Source organism: Dasypus novemcinctus, chromosome 5, assembly GCF_030445035.2.
Source record: "Dasypus novemcinctus isolate mDasNov1 chromosome 5, mDasNov1.1.hap2, whole genome shotgun sequence".
NCBI lineage: Eukaryota > Metazoa > Chordata > Mammalia > Cingulata > Dasypodidae > Dasypus > Dasypus novemcinctus.
Genome location: NC_080677.1, coordinates 21,884,027 through 21,904,968, shown reverse-complemented (window position 1 = coordinate 21,904,968; position 20,942 = coordinate 21,884,027). Strand labels below are relative to the sequence as shown.

Genomic DNA, 20,942 nt, shown 5'->3' with positions numbered 1-20,942 from the left:
AGTTCCTGATGCCTCCTAAAAACAAACAAAAAAACAAACAACAAGCATACAAACAAAAAAGCCAACTCAGGAGAGCCGATGTGGCTCAGGGTTGAGCACTGGTTTCACACATATGAGGTCCCAAGTTCATTCCCCAGCCTTGGTACCTCAAAAATAGATATAGATATAAACACAGATATCTAGATATATACATGAATTAAAAATGTAACACTTAGGGCTTTTTCACTTAGGTTTAAGGTCATTTTAGCATTGCAGTAAATGAATGGGTCCTACATGTTTTTCTTTCTCTTGCAGAAGGGCTCAGGAAAATGATGGTGAAAATCTCATTTTCACTGAGAGCCAATAAAAAGACTGACCATATTATGAGTATTCTCTCAGGTTTTCGGTGAGTTTCCTCAATAAGAACAGTACAAGTTTCTGCTACTAAAAAAATTTTTTAAGTCATCGAGCTCCTTATTTCCTTAGATGAATTTTAAATGCAAATGTTTTAAAATGTTTTTGCAAAGTGGAAGCTATTGTGAGTGTAATAAGCCTGTCCCACTGAGAGATTTCCAACTTGTCCTGCCAGAAGGTGTTTCCCTTTACATTTTCTCTAAAGCAGCTCCAGGGACCGCCTTCTCCATCATATGAGTCAATTCCTTGGGAGAAAGCCTTACTTATTCCAATTCCAAAAGCTCACTTTCTCCTCCTTTTTGCTTCCTACTGCTTATCACAGAAGCAAATGACAGTTTATAGTCAGAAGAGGAGATAAGTAAATGTCCCAGGCCATTCCTCCCCCACCAAAGAAGAGAAAAGCCAACAAACAGTCACTGCAGGTACTCACTGTTAAAATGATGGAGCGCAATTGCTTCTGTGCCAAAATATTCGCCATCTCCTATTGTAGAAAAACACACCCACACAAAGGTTTAGGTTAGACAGATTCATTTCAAAATGACCAAAAATGACTTTATCCGGGGGTGTGCCTCTCAACTGTATCAGCACTATTTCTTTAGGAAATTATGAACTCAAGCAGGAAGTAGTATTCAAATTATTTTTTTGATTGTTCCATTTAGATTACAAAGCCACGTCCAAAAGCAAAGGAAGGAAATGTGGCACCTATGCTTCTTTCTTTCCTTTTGTGAAGGAATTTCCTCCTTCCAGAAAAAGGTGAGTGCTGAATAAAAAGCAAACTCTCCAAATAAAAGCAATGGTTCTCCATCAGAGAGGCTTATCAGCTTTTATTAGACTCTGTATGTGCAGAGTGTTTACAAGGCAAGAATCCAATATTAGAGAACCACCACTTTAAAGATCAAAATCATCCAGAAGCATTTCATCTTAATCTATGGAGAACCAAAATGTGCTGGTAGTGCATGCCCCAGGATATGAAAATAGGCTACGTGAGCGAGGAGAGTGGTGCTTCAGCGGAGGACAACTATCTGGGCAGATGGCTAAGCTACAGAGCTCACACTTAGCAGCACTGGGCCTCATTTCTGCAAGTTGTGCTTTGGTACTCTGGCCTGCCTGACTGGCACAGAGGATTTGGGGTGATTTCATTGAATGCAATGACTCACAGGTTTCCTTTCTAAGTATCGACAAACAGATACAAAGGGAAAATTCAATCATTGAGCAAAGTCTTGGTATAAACATTCAAAAATACAAATACTGCTCATATTCACAAAGACATTTGAATATTGTTTTTTTGGGGGGTGGGGTTCTTTTGGTGTTTCTAGTTACTCTGAGTAAAGAAGAAAGTAAGCTCTGATCAAGGAACACAACTACAGTTCTGTTCAAGCTAAAATAAACTTGCAGAAAGCAAGGAGAACCAACGACACAAGGGGGAAGGTACCATGGGAGAGACATACGAGCAGGGTGGACAGGGGGGCAGGCAGCCAGGAGAGCAGGCCCCGACTCCATGCAGACAAAGGAAGCACGGTTGACTTACAGTCAGAGGACAATCAAGGATGTCAACATTGCTCTCTACATCAACCTAATGGCGTCAACACCACCACAGAAAGGAAAGGCAAGCAGGAGAGAATAGGGACGGAAATTCAGAGGAGCTCTGTTATGGGTTGACAGTTCTATTTTTATGCCCTTGTAGACCCCACTCATGGAAAAGCAGATCACGTTCGTCCTGAAAGGTGGTTCAGAAAGGACTGATGGCATTAAAGTCGAATCCAGTACTTGGTTCTCATCCAAGCTCTTGAAATAGGAAAGCAAGGGCAGTGACACATTCAGACAAATTAAATGGCAATCCAGAAGGAACGTGCCCCATTACTGTTCCTATCTTCCTCGTCTAGATAAAAAGAGCCATTGTTTTTTTTCCTTGATGGGCAACAGGCAAAAAGCTCTTAGGAACACAGAGTTCTTTATAATTTCTTTTCTTTAATAAGATGAAATTGTTACCCAACTGAAACAAAAAATTTTCCATGAAATAAGGAAGAAAAAAGAAAACAACTCTGTGCCTATTTTGGCCTATTGATTTGTGAGATTTTAAAATAAGTTAAAAGGTGAGAATATATCCCCAACATCTACTTGAGCAAATGTAATTGTTTATTTATAATATTTATCTTCTTAATAAGACACTGGACACCTCAAAGGCACAGAGAATGTGTTATTCACTTTTGTATTCCAAGTCCAGAGCACAAGGTCTGGCACAGAGCAGACAACAAACGTTTTGATAAAGGAATGAATGGATATTTTATACTAGCTTCTTAAAGATCAAAGAGCTTGATCAGAGAGAAAATGGCAGAATCCATATCCACATCATGGAATTTTTTTGTCCAATATTAGGAAATTGTATGAGTAAACTTGAGCATCCATGGGGAATATTTTATAGCATTAAAATGATATAAAAAGTACATATGGACATAACATTGACATGGAAAGATGTCTACAAAGTATTGTTTATTTAAAAATAATTTATTAAAGAGTTTATAGTATGCACACATATGGTGGGGAAAAAATGGTAAAACGTAGGAGAGTATCTGCATAGAGCAAAGCAGGAACCAGCATCATGAAAGTTACCCAGTGAGTGGTTGTCATTGTTCTCTGGGGATGCAATTACCGGAGTCTTTAAAACTTCTTCCTTTCAAACTGTATTTTCTGATTTTTCTACGAAATCTTTTCACTAAAAAGTTGTTTGTAGAGCATGCTTATCAAAACCATAAATATTCGTAGAGAAATTTGGGAAGGGATCTCCCCCCTCTCCCCAAAATGCCATTAAAATGGTAAACTGAATAACAGCAAGCAGTGATAAAGATCTACCTGCTCACCTATTAGCAACCCCAAGCCCCACAAAAGAATGGCACACCCCCCTTCTTCCTTTGCAGACCTGAACCAGGGCAGGGAAATGGAGAATCTCCCACAACCTGTAGGAGTGGGTCCCCAGGGCCATCCCTGGCTTCCAGGAAGCCAACGTTGTTGGGGGGGCGGTTCTGCAGGACAGGAAGCTGTACCTTCAAGACCCAGCACCATGCCACGTCCATTCTCTTGAACGCAAGAGAGAGAGAGAGAAAAAAAAGCGGAGTCTGCCTGCCAAGTAAAAAGAGCTGACTGGGGAGGCAAATTTCTTCAGTAAAGCAGAAATAAAAGTGTGGGCATTTCAAGTCCCTTCAAATTCATTCGTTTTTGAAAAATGAAGAATTTTGAAAACGTTTTGAAAAACAGTGAAAACCCAAATAATGGAGTTCTACGAATGGGTCTGGCCCCCAGTCAGAAAAGCGAGGTGAAATAAAAGTTTTAGACTGGAGTGGAATCTATCCAATATCCTGAAGGCTTAAAAGAAATAAGGCTTTAAATCCAATAAAGTAACAGTTGAGATTATATTTTAATCTAATTAGGTAAGAATATGAGCTTGGTGTCTTTCAGGCTTCAGGGAGTTCTTTACTTGGCAAATGAAAAGAAATCCTGAGTAAGAAGAATTCTCCTTGTTTGGGGTACTTTGAAAGTAAGAGTGTGGGTTGGGTTGGAATCTAGCTCTGACTGACCAGCTCTCACCGCAGTTACTCCCTTTGAGCTTCAATTTCCTCATTTTAAAAATGGAGAGAGTAAGGTCGCCTCTTGAAATAATAATTAAATGAAATAAAACTGTAAAACAGGGAACACTGCCTGGGACATGGTAAACTTCATTGATATAATCGCCAGTGGCAGACTGGTCAATTTTCCTATTTGCCAAAAAAATTCAGAACTTCTAATTTGTCAAACCATATGCCAACAACAATGGCAATGTCAAATTTGAGCCAGCTAACACTTCTTCCTTCTTTTAGCCGTCCAGATAAAAGAGGAACTCTCAGCTGTTAGTGTAATCTATAGCAACCCAGGTGATCTCACCAATTAACTTAATCTTCATAAGCCCCCATTCACTTTCAAAAAATAATGTCAAACTAACTTTCACTCATGATGAACCTGAACTCGTTTTTAGGGCTAACTCTCAGCTCACTGAAAATCAAAACACACTTTTAAAAACACTCCTTTTGTCTTAAAAAACAACATTCTTCAGATCATCTTAACTTCAACACAATTTATAAAATCCAATAATTTTCTAGGAGCAAGTAACTACCTTGTAGATAACTTTATGTCCAAGACTGAGTTAGTCATACAAAACTTTGTAGATTTTCTGCCATATTATATACACTCTTTCTTCAGCTGGATTCTTCTTTTAAATGGATTAAAGTTATTAGACTGCTCTGTGGGTTTACTATTATTATTATAGTAATATATAGGCAAATTGTGTCATGTCAGTCTCAATGCATAATTTTAAAAAACAGATTTGAATCACAGAACCAAACCTAATGTTATATCAGCATTTCATTACATTTTCATGGTTATCAATTGTCCTGGAGTCAGTACAGATTGGCACCTGATTCCCTATTTTTCCATGGTTATCTGAGTCCAATTCAACCAATTAATTAGCACTTGGGAGCAAAGTGTATGCATTTTATTACCCATTTCTAGACTCGGGAATCCAAGTGAAATCATAGCACTGGGGATAAGGAGATGAAATTTTATTTCCTTTAATCCTAATTATTCTTCTGCAGATGGAGAGAGGGTACAACCACAACATGGGTCTCCTGACCACCACTCTACACTCAGCCACCACGTGGTTCGGCCAGAGTTCCCAGTTTGGACAGTAGAAGGATCATGGTTTGCTCTTGCACATAGTGAGAGCTGCCAGGCCATCTGCTAGGCTGCTTAGGAGTTATCATGAGCTCAGGATTGAGATACAAACATCAAAGGAGGAGCCCTACCCGTGATCCCACCTAAGATCTGCAAAGCCACCCTCAATAAACAAACACATGCACACATACATAATAAAACCAGCCTGAGTACATCTCCAGGAGGTCAGGCACCTCCTGGCTGCCAACAACACCAAAATGAACTCATAGAAAATCCTAACGTGACTCAGCTCATTGGGCAAATGTGGCCCTTCCTCCAACCCCAGGAATGAGCAAATCGTTCTAAATAATTCCAAAACATTCACATTTATTTAGTCACTGAGGTTTAAAATCCTTGGCAAAAATAAAAGCAAAATTCTTGATAGGATTCAGTAGAGCTCCCCAGTATACTTTCTGATGATTGAACTATCTTGTATTTCCACCCAAGTTTTAAAAATGAAATGACCTGTGACCATGGTAACCCAGTTTGTGTTATGTGAAATGGAAAACATGAATGCATTTTGACGTCTTAGTTCTATCCCAAGACGTCACAAAATTCCACAGCCTATTCTACAGTGGTCCTACTCCTAGTTGAAGAAGAGGCTAAACAGCTACTTGATAAAGGAGAGTCTTTACGAGGTGAGGCTTACTAGCTGTATATTGAATGGGCTCCCTTTGCTTGTTTATACAGAGGAGGGGAAGTGGACTGCTCTAGCATCCCCAACCATATCCACACAAGAGCAGAAGAGATATCGTAAAGCAAAGAGCACCTCTGACATACCAACAGTTTCCTGAATCAGGGGCAGCAATCTGCGTATTTCTTCTCCTGTCCTCCTCCCCTTGCCACTGCACACTGCCCTCAGTAAATCATTACACCTCCCAGGTCTCAGTTTTCCTCATCAGGAAGATGGGGACAGCATCACCCTTCCTCAGAGAAGATCCACTGAAATAAGGGAGGATCACAGGGGCTTCCAAATGGGCTTCCATGCAGCAGCAACACTTTCATCTTTGTGCTGAGCATCTACAGGGCATTTCACTTGATCAAATGACACTGGAATACCCCTGGCATTCTTCATCAGACAAGTGATTGCCCATTTCCACCCTGTTCCCACCGTCTTTGTCAAGGATTTCAGGCTGACTGGCCAAGTGGGAGAGCACAACTGCTCTGGAGCACCACCGGTGGGCAGAGCAGCAGAGAAGCCAAAGCGTCCCCAGGGCAGGAAGGAGAGGGTTTCTCTGCACCAAAAGGTTTCCCGCCCTTGCAATGTTCTTAAGACGAAGGAAATGCAACGTACCTGCCTCCTCTCATCAGGGGCCTTGAGAAAGAGTGCATTTATCACTGCGATGGTGTATGTCTGGATTTCTTGATCGGTCCTGTAAAGACAGAATAATAAAGAGTCAGAAGGGGCTACCTCAGAGTCAAACTTAAAGTCACCACCCCTAAAAACAGGTGAGCGAGAAGGGCAGAATCTAGAAAACTATAGTCAGCACTGAGAACATATTTCACCAATCAAGAACACCGCTAATCTCACTGGCTCAGCAGTACCTTGCTCACAGGAGAGCATTCAGAAAGTACAGGCAGCCAGCTGGCCATCCCCCCTTCTCTTTTATCAGGATTAAGAACGTAAACTCGGGAGAGGTAGTGATTTACATGTGTGTCTGTAGTTTTCTATCTGATGCATAAAGTATAGCCGAGAGTTGTTTGGGGTGTCCTCACAATTCTGGGCTTATTATAAAGGAAACAGCTTTGTCTTCATGGAAATACTCATATTTTTAAAATATAGCTCCAATTAGAAAACTTCTTAATAATAAGAGAAACAGGCATTTGTATTTATAAGGTTACTTTTCACCAGAAAGAAACCATAAATTCTAAATGAAGCATCGAATGCACTTTTTCCCTGTAAGCCACATGGCAAATAGTAAATAAGAGGAGAGGCTTGTGCGTTAAATGTAGAGATAACTTAGGGCAGGTTAGGGAGGCAGAGCTTAGAAGAAGGTCTTTGGTGTCAGGCAGGACAGGATTTAAACCCTAGTTCACCACAGGCTGGCTGTGTGGCCTTGGACAAGCAAATATGGTCTCCCCAAGATAGGGGTTTCAAACCCGGGGTCAGCGAGCTTGAATTGAAATTCAAAAAAAACAACAACACTATGTGGGGACATGTTGGTGCGAGTGTGATATATTTATTAAATAGTGCACAGTATAGTGTGGAGTTAGTAAGGGGTCTGTGGTTTTCACCTGACCAACAAAGGGGTCCATGGAATAAAAAAGGTTAAGTACCCCTGCCCTAAGAGGAGGTTTCTTCATAAACTCCCTTTCCTGTGTGAACTAGCCCATGATGTTTGTGGCTACCTGCAACCCAAAATATTTTAACTTAATATGTAGCTTGTACAGTAGGGCCCTTCTCAGTTCAATATCATCAGAGGCAATCTCACTAGTAACCTAAGAGAGGGGAGAAGGGAAGATGCCCCAAAGTCTGCAGGCTGCTGGGGCAGCTGTCTGACTTCGACCTAATAGCCCAAGTCTGATGGGAGAAAACACATTTATTATAAAATACAAAAGAAGGTCATTGTGATCACCATGAGCCTAGCTAAGAAAGAAAATGGCCTGTGTTTAAAAATGTCTAATTGATGGGAGAGCAGAAGTAGCTTGAGTGATTGAGTGCCTGCCTTCCACATGGGAGGCCCCAGGTTCAGTTCCTGGTGCCTCCTGAAAAAACAAAAGCAAACAACAAGCAAAACGAACAAAAAAAAAAAAAAAAACAGTTCAGGGAAGCCAATGTGGCTCAGTAATTGAGCACCAGCTTCCCATATATGAGGCCCCAGTTTCATTCTCTGATACCTAAAACGAAAAAGCCTAATTGACCTGAAAATACTCATTCTATGAGAAAATATGAACCTTACATGGTCAGTGACTCTCTTGAGAACTTAAGAGAACAAACCGTCCTATTTTTGTCTTATTAAGAGTTAACTCTGCCGCTGTCTACCAACACTCATTGAAACTAAGAGTTTACTAAGGGCCAGGCATGGGGAGAGAACAGTGTCAAGAACAAACACGAACTCATTGAGTGGTGGGGACATGTGGAAGACAGGGTGCTATTGCAGGGTGAAGTGGGGCAAGCACGGTACACGGTTTGGTTACATGCCAAATTGAGATTCTTTCCAGCACATTTAATGAAACCAATACTAAATGCTTCCTGGGGCACTATGCCCCCCTCCCCACTGGGTGTTGGTATGTTTACTTACCCTTGAAGATGAGGGATTAGCTGGCCAATAGTGATCTCTTGTGCCACCTTCTGGTAGAGGTCATGGCTATTGAGTACCATTGACTCCAAGATGGCCAAGGACCGCTGCAGGATGGAGATGTCTATGGCTGACTTGTTCACAAAGCTGGCTATCTGAAAAGCCAAGTGAGACACGATTGACTGCCCGTGCTAAGCAGAGCAGAGACACATGGTGGGAGCAAAGAAAGGAAACAGGGAACCAGGCATTGGAGGTGCAATGACCCTGGAATCACAGCAGAAGAGCAAAGAACAGAGTCCACACTGATTGTTCCTGACATCATTACAAAACACTATTTGCACCCTAGCTCTATAATTCCACTAATAACCATTCCTCTTCCATGCATCCACACAATGGCTTTCATGTTCATATTATGTTCCTTACAGAAATCATACTTGTCAACACAACTCAACTGGCAACTTTTCAGTCGCTGGCTACTCTCCTTCCTATATCTTAACCAAAAACTCTTTTCCCCGCTCTTCTGATTTCTCACAGTTAAAATAAATTTCCGTCACTCTCAAATTTAGCAGACAGGAAAACATTTAAACTAGCAGTGCTAAAAGTTAAAATAATAGTTTAAACTCTAAAAAAGATCACCTAAAGAATAGTCACTCAAACCATAAACATAATAAATCACAAAGTTAAGAGGGAAGTTTAAAAAAAAGCCTAGAGTAATGGATCATGGCAATCCAAACACATGAATACCATAAAGCTTTTATTTTAGAGGCCTCATTAAATGGTATTACTGTCTGCTGACAACACACACTAAAAGGCTATTATTATATCAACATAATGGTTGCTTTCTTAAAAGCTAAATCAATAGGTTCCATCACAAATAGAAACTTGTTCCTTCTCTCCGTAGACATTAATTTCTCCCTTCCTATGGTTCCATCCATCTCTTCTCTGCATTTCCATACATGATAATGTTCCAAGTGCACCCATGGCAACTTCCACTTACCATCCCAATTGTCTCCAGCCCAATGACTCCCTGGTGAGAGCTGCGATGGAGCTGCAGATACCAACACCCCTGCCTGCTAACCCTGCCTGCCCTCAGGTATACTGAGACCTCAGGTGGTAGGAAATCAGTGGCCTGAAGAAGTAGAGTGACATTATGATTTTATATTCCAACAAGCTATTGTTTTATAATACAAACTACAGGAAGAGTATGAGAATTCTAAGATTCTCGAAAGACTCCTTAAGCTCCTCTCACAGCTAATAAACTCTTCCAACATGTTGACACCCCTGCCATGCTCCCCACAGCTTGCTCCACGACACCCAGTCTACTGGGCTAAGGCCACCAATGACCTCTGGCAAAAAGTCAATTATCCTCACTCTGTTTGTGGCTTAATACTTAATTTATGCCTTGTCTAAAAAGAATATAAATTCTTTCACTGCTCCCTTCCCCTAACCATTTTCCATTTTCCATTTTCCCAGCACAATTCTTGACATGGATTAGGAAACCAAAGATCCTCAAGAAGAAGTTCATTGAAAATACATCCGATTTTCTCTGCATTAATTCCTTCCTCCTTCCAGGCTCCCCTTCTTGGCATGATTTATTAAATTTTGATGAGCCTTAAGTCTTAAAACACCAAATGGATTCCTACCTGAGAGCCTATTGCTGAAATTGTCAAACTTCCTCCTCCCCCAAGTCTTCATCCCTTTTTATCAATCATTCTATATTTACTCATTCACTCAAGCATAATACTGATTGTATGCCATACAACAGCCTGTTCTCCTAGGATCTGAAAATAGAGGATACGCAAGAAACATGTAATTTTTAACTCTAAGACACTTATAGGCTAGCACAGAAAAAAGGCAATTACTATGAAGGACATTAAGTGCTTAATTTTGGCATCCAGTAGGACACCTCCCTTTGGATATGACATCAAAGCCTAAAATGAAATGGACTGAAAATCACACTCATTGTCATCTGACTCTTTCCTTCCCAGTTAGCACCCTTTTCCAAGTGTGATGTAATGATCAGTGATTAATAGTCTCGGTTTCCTAATCGCTACCCCTGTGGACTCATTTGAGGTGTGTCCCACTTGATGCATAGACATGGGCAACACTGGCCCACTCATCTAACTCATTCCTGGGTTACTGAAACAGCATCTTCTTCGGTTCCCTCTATATTCACATTTTCCCTGTACTGGAAATTTACCCTTTACTTCTGTAAATATCCTTTGACATTTCCCTTCTCAAAAAATTCAATCACAATTCTCAGCACTTTTGATATGAAGGATATCTTCTATAAGGGGTTTTAAACTTCTCTACAAAGTATGACTCTCTCCTGCCCCCAGTGGGCCCGTGCCTTCGTGGTAAAATAATAGTCTGTGGTCTTTGCTTAATCCAGGCATATTTATATCCCACATCCATAATCTATTTGTATATGCTATACATTTATAGCCTCTTCCTTGACATAGAGAACCTATCATTTCGGCAATCTGAAAGTGTGTTCCATATTGAGTGTTTCACACAGTACACCTGGCACTCAGGAGTCTTCCAGCTACACCTCTGGAGTAGATACTAGCTGTTTTTCTAAGCAACTTTTTTTCTTGCCTTTGTCTGTTGGTGGTTTTAACCGGACATTTAAAGGATCCAATATTTTCACATAATGAATATTAATAGCCAAGGCATCAGGGCTCGTTTAAGCTCATTAATAACTGTCTTTCCCCAAAACACTAGAGATAGACCCCTTGTAAGTGAATGTACAATCTGTCATTCCCTATGACCTGTTTGAAAACTATAGACCTTGGTATAGCTATAGAAGGTTATAAATGGTCTGGTTAAATTTCAATTCCCCTTATCCCTCAAATGATTACATTAGAGACTTCCTTTGCCTTTAAATTTCTCCCAAAGCCATCACTGCACTTTTGGCTGGCCCAGGTGAGTGCAGCTTTTTGAAAGGAGGCCTGTATCATAAGGAAAAGAGGAGGTAGCTATAATTGTATATACTGCCTTCATGTACTCCTTATTCACTTAAAAATGTTACCTTATAATGCAGAGGGATATTTGGGTGACTTTTAAGAAGGTAAAGGGCATCACAAATCAACAACACAAACTTCTAAAATCACATATACTCTTCTAAGAATCACTTAGAATGAGATATTGAAATTCTTTCAACTTATCAAAATCTATAAGAACGACGGATAGCATAACTCCACTCCAGTATTTTAAGTTATCTTCGTAAAAGCCCATAAATCTCTCAAAAATTTAAGAGGCAAATATTACTGGGTCTCTGAACCAAACTGGCTTAGACCATGGCTGGGTGTTTGTCTAGGCACTAAAAACATTTGCAGACTGAGTCAGGCCCTCCTGCAGAGATAATGTTTCAAGAGTGTTTGTATGTAATTTTCCTTCCAAGAGAAGGCACTGATGTTATACTTGGCTAGAGGAAAACCAGCTCATAACAGAAAGTTCTTTTTTATTTCCCTTTCTTTCTTCTCCATGTCTTCCTACCCTCTCCCTAAGTAGCCAAGTCTTTTAAAAAGCAACAACGCTGCATACTGGCATCAAGGAATTTATTTCAGAGTTATTTATAAAATAACGTGTTATTTGTTTATCCAAAATTTGTAAACTAGTATCTAGATCCACACATAATAAAATAAATAAAGTAGCAGAGAAGGAGAAGGGCTGGCAGGGAAAAAATATTTCTCCAAAGTGGTATGAATTTGGCATTAATAGGAAGCCAAGTGTAGACCACAGAAATAGGCATCTTTTGTCCGTGCATTTCCTAGTTGATTTTTGTTGAGATAAAGCTCCATTTGAGGACAGTTGCCTGCATACAATTCCTGGGTTGTCAAAGTGCTGAATCTGGTCCAGCTGATGAACACAAAAAGTTAACCTTACAAAAAATATCAATTGTCAAGCTATTTTTTGATGATCATTTTTCGAACTCATATAAGAGATCTCTAAGTAGTAATGCAAAGCAGGTATAATGTCTGGGAATGAGGAAATGAAACATATATAATATACTGCCTTTTAGGAAAATATTTAATTTTTTATTTAAACTGCCCTGCCTGGTAGTCTTTGCTTCCTTATATTTAACACGATGTTTGTTTTAATTCCAGTGAATGAAAGTAGCTAGGAAATTAAGTAATTGTCATTTTCTCTGACCATATTTCATGTCTTTTAAAGACAGTTTTGTAATTTCTTTCTACTCTTTAAACTGTGATTTCACTTGAATTATAATTAAGCATAGTGCCACTATTCCTTCTTTTCTTCAGGTTCTACAGTTTCACAAATGGCTTTTAAAGCAAATTCCATTCATTCATTTCAGAGAAATGCATCAAGGCCTTACTAGGTGCCAGGGCCTGAGGATAAAATCATGAGGAAAATGTGCTCCCGCCCTCATAGGGCCCTCTGTCTAGAGGGAGAGACCATTAAAGGGACAAAAAAAAAAAAATCACAGAAACGTGGTAAGTACTGGACAGGGGCATCCACAAGATCTTTGGGAACACACCCGTAGAAATCACTTGGCTTTGCCAGCGACGTCAAGGAGTGCTGCAAAGACCAGTGGCTGGTTAAACCAGGCTCCAGTAAGTATTCTTCCCACCACTTGAAAGCACAGGTGCATGGCAGTGGGGGAAAGAGCCTGAACTAGATGACCGATGATGTCCCCTCCCCTTGCTTCACCTCCTGGAGCCGCTACCTTGCAGCCTCCTTCTGCACCGCAGCCACCAAGCTATCTGTTCTGTTCTGGACAGGACTGCTGTGGGCATCAAAAGATACAATGTGGGGGAATGTAAACATAATTTCAAAGAACGGACATTAAGCACCATATTGTTGCTTCATATAAGAGAAAAAAAGCGCTCATAACAGACAAGCAAGGCAAATTGGAAGTCGGAAAGGCCTGCTTTAAATCCAGAGTTTAAAATTTCTGTAAGTATAGAAAATCTACAAAACCCAGTATCTTCCAATGTGGACTTGCCTCGCTAGAACAGAATCCAGCAGCTTTCTTTTCTGTTCTCATAATCTACTGCTTCCATCCCTTGACACCACAGAGGAAAGTACTCCATAATGGGTCAGAATTTCCTCAGCTTTCTTGTTCATAATCATTTCTTTTCCTTTTACCAATTCATACCATTGACAAATACAGGCAAAGAGACCTCCTCCTTTTTTGTGTATTTTCTACCTGATTCCCTTGACTCTTCTCCTTTGGTATTATGGACATATGTAAGGAAAGAGGACTCAACGGTATGTCAAGAAGGGCCTGTGTTCCCACTCCACTCCAATCTTAAGTAAAAATGCAACATTGAATGGGCCATTAACCTGGGACCTATTGTTTCCAACACTCTCGTTGGCACAGGAGGGGCTCTGTGTCGGGCCTTCAATTTAAAAAGTCTCATAACAGTATCTTCCCTGAGATAATGATTGTAGGGAAAAGAAATAACTTCAGAGTGGAGAAATCCAGCAGACACCACATCAACCGACAGAGCAAAGTTAATGTCGCCATTACTATGACATATTGACATCGTGTACCCCCACTGCGACGCACAGAGAAGGGCTGTGCTGGGTAGTGAAAAAATGAATCCCCCAGGGAAAGCTCTGGCCTTTGTCCTCAGCTCCTGGGAGGCAATTTCTCAGCCCCTTGAAATGTCCTGCCTGAGAAAAGTATATGTGTTTACTTAGGAGCCTTGGGTCATGCCAGATAGTCTATGATAATATTTTGGGTCATGTGTTCAACCTCCAGAAGGGCTAGAGGTTAAGGCCAGCCACACAGGTGGCCGACCATGTCTACATGACAAAGCCGCAAAAAAATCTCCAAACCCCAAGGCTTGGGGGCGCTTCTCTGGTTGGCAATACTCTATGCATATTGTCACACAGTTGTTGAGAAGTTAGTGCTGCCTACAACTCCACTGGGAGAGGACAACTGGAAACTCCAAGCATGGAGCTCTCTTGGACTCTGTCTCATGTGCCTCTTCCCTTGGACGATTTTAATCTGCATCCTTTCACTGTCACAAACCAAAATGAGTATTTCGTGAGTTCTGGGAGTCTCTTAAAGTATCAAATGTAAGGGTGGACTTGCGGACCTCTAAAATTTGCAGGGCATATCACTTTGATGGTATTTTTGCCAAAACGCATTACCTTAATTTAACCATGAGAAAATGTCCGATAAAACCAAATTGAAGGTTATTCTCCAAAATAACTGACCAGTATCTTCAAAAGTGTCATGGTCAGGAAAGACTGAGTAACTGTCACAGATGGGAGAAGCCTAAGGAGAATGGACAACTAAATGCAATGTGGGACCCTGGATTGGATCCTTCACCAAAGAAAAATAGAAATTAATAGAAAAACTGGTGGAATCAAATAAAGGCAACAGTATTGTACCAATGTTAATTTCTCAGCTTTGATAACTGGACTGTCATTTTATCACATGTGGCTCACTGGATTTTGCTATGGTTTTCTATCTTTTGCACAGAATCATTGAAATTCTGGATGACGCCTCCCAAGAATCTATACTTACAAAATAAATTTATGAGTTCCAAATGTCTCTTCATTCCTAAAGCCTAACAGAAAGGCCAATAAATTTATAAAAGACAGGAAAAAACATGTTGATAAAGTAATAAATAGTACTAATCCATTATTTCAATACCAAGTGTAATAGAGGCACAAGGCCAGGGCTATTTATTTTTTTATCAGAAGAATGGAAACAATTTTACGTTTACAGGCTTCTCTTCATTACAACTCGGTTGCAGGAAAGCCAGAGATGTTCTCCCCTCTGTCCCCACGCCAAGGACATCTTGCCCACCCCTTTATTAACTTCCTTCCAAAGAAGGAGCAGCTACTGTTACTGGTTGATGCCCAAGACATTTACTGCACCATGATTACAAGTAATTAGGGTTACTCTTCCTTAATAGGCAGGGACCCAGCACTCCTCCTTCTCTTAAATCACTACTCAAAATCGAAGCAAGTAGGAAATCAATATCCTTTGCCTCTCTCTTCCCCTGAAGGGCAGGTTGGGAGCAGAAGGTTCAGGAAGAAGAGTAGGATCTGTACATAGGTTTCGAAACCAATCTAGTCCTCTGCAGGGAAGCAGCAGAAGCTTGTGTGGTTATTCACTGCATGGCAATCTGATCACCTCTTGACTATGGAGTCTCATGAATTCTCTTAGGAGTCCTGTGAGAGCAGAACATGTCATTTTCACATAGAATTTGAGCACTCGATTTCCCACACATACAATACTATCCAGACCACACCCACCTTTTAACATAATGAACTAAAGGAAAGAATTATAAAATACCCTCAAAGCAGGGAGAAAGAAAAATCTGTGACAGAAGGAAGTCATTGAAGCCTGGGAGATGACAATCTGCATTACCTTCTTAATGAACGCCACTGAAAACGTATCCCATGACACTATGCCATGGTCCATCAGTTCCACAAAGGCCGTCAGCGTGAAGGACAGCATGTCTCCAAAGCTGGGAAACACGAGAAGCACAGCAAGTTAGGGGGTTCAAACGCTGGGAGCAGGCAAGATACAACAGTAAGAAAGCTATCCAACAGTGCATTTAGGCAGAGCTCAAAAAGAGCACTGGGGGTGGGCCGCTGGGCCAGAACAACGTCCTTGGAAACACCCGTGAGCGGGAAGGCGGCATGGCCACATCACTGAGATGAGGTGGGGATTCCAAGGCAGACAACTTGGGTTCACCTCGGCTTGTGCTCTGGCAAGCTGTGTTGTATCCGGCAGCTCACTTCATCTCCCTGAGCTTCTGTTTTCTCAGCTGACAAATGGGCTCGTAATCTCTCTCTAACCACAGGGAGCCTTGCAGAGCACTTTAAGTGGTATGGGGGCATTTTTGAGACTTGGAGTTGTCCTGAACGATATAGCAGGGACAGACGCAGGACATTATATATCCTGCCATAACCCACTGAATGGACTGGGGGAGAGTGTGAACTACAATGTAAACTATAATCCATGCGGTGTCCCAGTGCTCCAAAATCTATTCATCAAATGCAATGAACGTGCCACACAAATGAAAGAGGTCATTGATATAGGAGGAGTGGGGTATATGGGAACCTCTCATATTTTTTAATGTAACATTTTGTGTGATCAATGTATCTTTAAAAAAAAAGACAATAAAAAATAAATTTAAAAAAAAGTAAAGTGGGTAGCATATAGGCATGAAAAGCTTTCAGCAAATAAGGGAGCAACTAAGAGAGGGCAATGTGCTGCTTTTATTATCCACGGGTATCCGATTAACATAATTTTTTAGGAGTATTAGCATTTTGGAAAGGATTCAGGTGGTCTATATAGACCTTTACCTGTGGGTGCATACACACTCACACACAGATACAAACATACGTAAGAAAACACATTCATTTCTATATTGCACTGGCCAGCACTTTTTTCTTTAGCTAATTGGCTTTATGGAATATATATGGAGACATGAGTGCTTGTTGGCCATCAGTCTCGCTGGGATTCTGAAGGCTATGGGGCAGGTCTAATGTGTGATTCAGAAATCCAAATAGATTAGGGGAGCTCTCATAAAACAACTGTCTTTCTGAGACTGTTCCACCCAGTGGCCCTTGTCAGACAACGTCTTGGGTCCTCGAGCTCTCAAACAATACTATAATACTCACTATCTTTAATAACAAAAACTCACCTTGATAACTATTAATAAATATTATCATAATAAATATTAACTTAAAACTCAACAAGGTAAGTATTCTCTCCTCAAGTATATTGAATTAGGGCAGTCAAGATTTCTACTCTGTATGCAAAAAAATAATAATAAACCACTGACTTAATGCTCGATTTTTAAAAACTAGTGTTGGCTATTCAGATTTTTAATTAACAGGCTCACTTATGGCAGTAATGGAGGGCAGGAGTACTGCCCTACAATGACAATCTCTTAGCACGTTTAGATTAAATCTTCCCATATGCTTTCAAATGATAGGCTAGATAACAGGTTCTTGTAAAACATTTTTGCAATTCCCTTCTTCCTAGCCCAGCCTGACGAACGAGCTTTGAAATTCTGCATCACTTCAGAAGCTGTGATGTTGAAGGACGCCTACCAAGGGGGAAACAGCTCTGAGGAAAGGCTGGTGATCTTGGACAGCTGTGATCAGAGGGGCTGAGACGGAATATTAGGGAAATGGTGAAATGGGGAGCTTCTGGCATCTGACAGCACAGGTCCCCTCCAACTCTGACCGGGCAAGTTACATAAGCATTGTGCACCTCAGTTTCCTCATTTATCAGAAATGAAGAAGACAAGGGTGACAGTGGCAGGCAAGGTCCCTGACTCAGCTGGCTGCTGGGGCATGAAATGGGCACACCCTCAGACCAGGGTGAGCCAACCCACAAGCACTAGGTGTGTGTCAGCCATCAGCATGATGCAAAAGTGGGACTTTTTTTTTTTATTGACTTTGTAATAATATTACATTAAAAATATATATGTGAGGTCCCATTCAACCCCACCCCCCCCCACCCCCCCTCTCCCAGCCCCAACAACACTCGTTCCCATCATCATGACACATCCATTGGATTTGGTAAGTACATCTTTGGGCACCTCTGCACCTCATAGACAATGGTCCACATCATGGCCCATACTCTCCTCCATTCCATCCAGTGGGCCCTGTGAGGATTTACAATGTCCGGTGATTACCTCTGAAGCACCATCCAGGGCAGCTCCATGTCCCAAAGACGCCTCCACCTCTCATTTCTTCCTGCCTTTCCCCATACCCATCGTCCACCATGTCCACTTTTCCCAATCCAATGCCACCTCTTCTATGTGGACATTGGATTGGTTGTGTCCATTGCACCTCTATGTCAAGAGGAGGCTCAGATTCAAAAGTGGGACTTTTAAAGGGTGAACTAAGCCCATGACTTTCAAGTGCCTGTGCCTTCATTGTAGCAAAGATTCTCTATCCTTGCAGCCAGAAAAAAAAAAAAAATGCAGGGGTCACTAAACTCTCCAGTGCCTGATTGAAAAGCAGCCAACACACAGGCGTAGCAGAGCCACAGGTGGACAGCCCAAATCCTGCAGGTGCCCCTAGATGGCATCAGAGGATCAGGCCTCAGAAAGAAATTTCAAGCCAGAACACAAACTTTCTTTAAGGAGAAAACAAAATTAGAAAGGAGGGTGGGGAAAAAATGAATTAAAAAGAGTAGCAAAAAAGAAAACCAGAATGACTATGTCTACAGACAATCAGTCAGAAGAAAATCAGACCACAACAAAAAGAAATTGCCGCAGGTAAACAAGAGAGCCAGGTAATAAAAGCAATTAGGAAGATTTATTAATAGACTAGCTGGGCATCAGTATTACTAGAAAATCATTATTATATACTAATTAATAGTATTAATAGCAAACATTATTAGCCAGTTGTTTTTTTCACTTCAAAAGAGGAAGAATAACAACTCATATAATGACTAACAGTCCCCCTTTGCTTATTCCCAGCACTAAAAGCCTCAAATGCTAAGAGATCCACTATACATGACACTGGAGGATGGCATCTGTCACCTGCACAAAGTGCAAAAACCTGTCTCCATGATTCCGGCAAGGGAAGAGCCGGAAGTTGCAAAGGACTATCTATGCACATTACTGGACTCAAGCTCTTCTTTAAATCCCCTGTTACCTGTTTGAAACTGAGAATACAGATGACATTAGTCTTCATGAGCTGTGTTAGAAGCAAAAGATAAATTACATGTATGCTCTCCAATGATTCAAAGGCAAAATGGCCGCCCCCTAGCTATCTGCTCAAAAGAACCATACCCGAACGGTCTCAGTAGAATCGGAATAGTCAACTTCTCTAACTAAGATGCTCCGGAGCTACTACGCCTGCAGACTCCTAAAACAGGCTGCAGGGACCATTGAAGAAAGACGCAGAGAAGGAGAAAAAGTATCATTTGCTTTCCATATCTCAAAGCTGGACTGGGATCAGGATTTCGCACTCCACAGTTGCTAATGAGGTGGAGCACCATGTCTGAGACCGCAGATAGGGCTTTCTGTGCTTTTCCATTACCCATTAGAGTAAATGATTGATAACTGAGAGAAAAGCTTCTTTACATCACAACTGAGGTGCCAGAGGGCGAGTCCTGTGTGCTTGGTTCATCTAATGACCACACACACACACACACATACACACACAATTCCTGATAACTGTTCGCTGGGTGGAGGTTTCTATGATGGAGTTTTTTTTGAAAAGCTCTTATCGAACCCAGACACTGGTGTTCATTTCTACTCCTAGAGGAGGGATTCCAGCTCCAAATAGGGAGGGCAGAAGGCAGGGTCCTAGCTCTGAAATCAATGCCAGGTGCAGAGGATCGAGGCTAGAATTACAAGTATAAAGTCACCACATGGCCCTTGCAGGGGCGTTTATTTGTTTGGTCTGTTTGTTTGTTTTTCATAAAGTGCTAAGCTAAAGATTTTGCCGTACTGGCTGCCACAAATTAAGCAGGCTGCAAGCTTTACATGCTGGTAGAGAGGGACTGTCAAAGCCAACATACCATGTGTGCTGGAATGATTCAAATAAATGTTTCTCCTCAACTCAGTAGAAACCCACCTTTCTTCTAACAAAACTCAGCCAATCCCCAAACAAGCGTTTCCATTTAGGCTGCTAATTTTATAAAATAATAGTGCTTCTGAACCATTCCTTGGGGAAATATTTATTGGGGTGGCAAGCCCAATACAGGGATGGAGAAAAGATGTAAATAAATGCCACTTTTATAGCAAGCAATAATTTGTATTGAATATATCCTTAAATTATGAAAATTAATGGATATAGTTTTGCCCCTTCTCTGAGTTTTCCATGTATTATATATGTGTGTGTATATATATAATTTACCTACACTGCAATGTATGGATTTCTAAATCACCCTTAAACATTACCCTTAGCCTTCAGAATCATTGAAAATTAAGTAGAGGTCAATTTCTGAACTCTTTATTCTATTCCACTGATCTATTTGTCTATCCTTTTATATCAATAGCATACTGTCTTTTTTTTTTAATATTTATTTTTTTGAAAATTTATTTATTTCTCTCCCCCTCATTGTTTACACTTCCTGTCTGCTCCTTGTCTGTTCATTGTGTGCTTGTTTTCTTTTTAGGAAATACTAGGAACCGAACCCAAGGCCTCCCATGTGGGAGGGAGGTGTCTAATTGCTTGAGCCACATCTGCTCTGTTTGTTGTGTCTCTCATTGTGTTTCATCACTGTATCTCTTGGTTGCATCTGTGTTATTTTGTTGCATCAACTTGCCATCTTGCTCATCTTTTTTAGGAGGCACCAGGAACCAAACCTGGGACCTCCCCTGTGGTAGGCAGGTGCCCAGCTACTTGAGCCATATCCACTTCCCAATAGCATATCTTGATAACGAACTGTATAGTAAGTCTTAAAGTCAGTGAAAAGTTCCAATTGTGTTGTTCTTTTTTAAGATTGTTTAGTTCCTATGCAATTCATGTAAATTTCAGGATCTGCTAGTGATTTCTAAAAATCATACCAAAAAAACATTGACATTACATTGAATCTATAGATTAATTTGGGGAGAATTGATTTCTTCACAATATTGAGCCATCTAATGCATAAAATGGTAT

General features: G+C 40.9%; 1 protein-coding gene across 7 annotated transcripts in view; it reads right to left on the bottom strand.

Annotated features, from left to right (window-relative positions):
• ELMO1 (engulfment and cell motility 1) overlaps positions 1 to 20,942 on the bottom strand; it is a 559,155-nt gene that overhangs the window by 352,687 nt on the left and 185,526 nt on the right. For 4 of the 7 annotated variants that reach the window (XM_058296773.2, XM_058296772.2, XM_058296774.1 and 1 more), the window contains exons 8-11: positions 15,730 to 15,829; positions 8,376 to 8,527; positions 6,428 to 6,506; positions 824 to 874 (exon numbers count right to left, since the gene is read on the bottom strand). In XM_058296773.2, the coding sequence (XP_058152756.1) occupies positions 824 to 874; positions 6,428 to 6,506; positions 8,376 to 8,527; positions 15,730 to 15,829 (382 nt within the window). Of the gene's footprint in view, positions 1 to 823; positions 875 to 1,921; positions 1,967 to 6,427; positions 6,507 to 8,375; positions 8,528 to 15,729; positions 15,830 to 20,942 lie in introns of all 7 variants that reach the window. The other 3 variants (XM_058296771.1, XM_058296768.1, XM_058296770.1) reach the window with 1 other exon arrangement.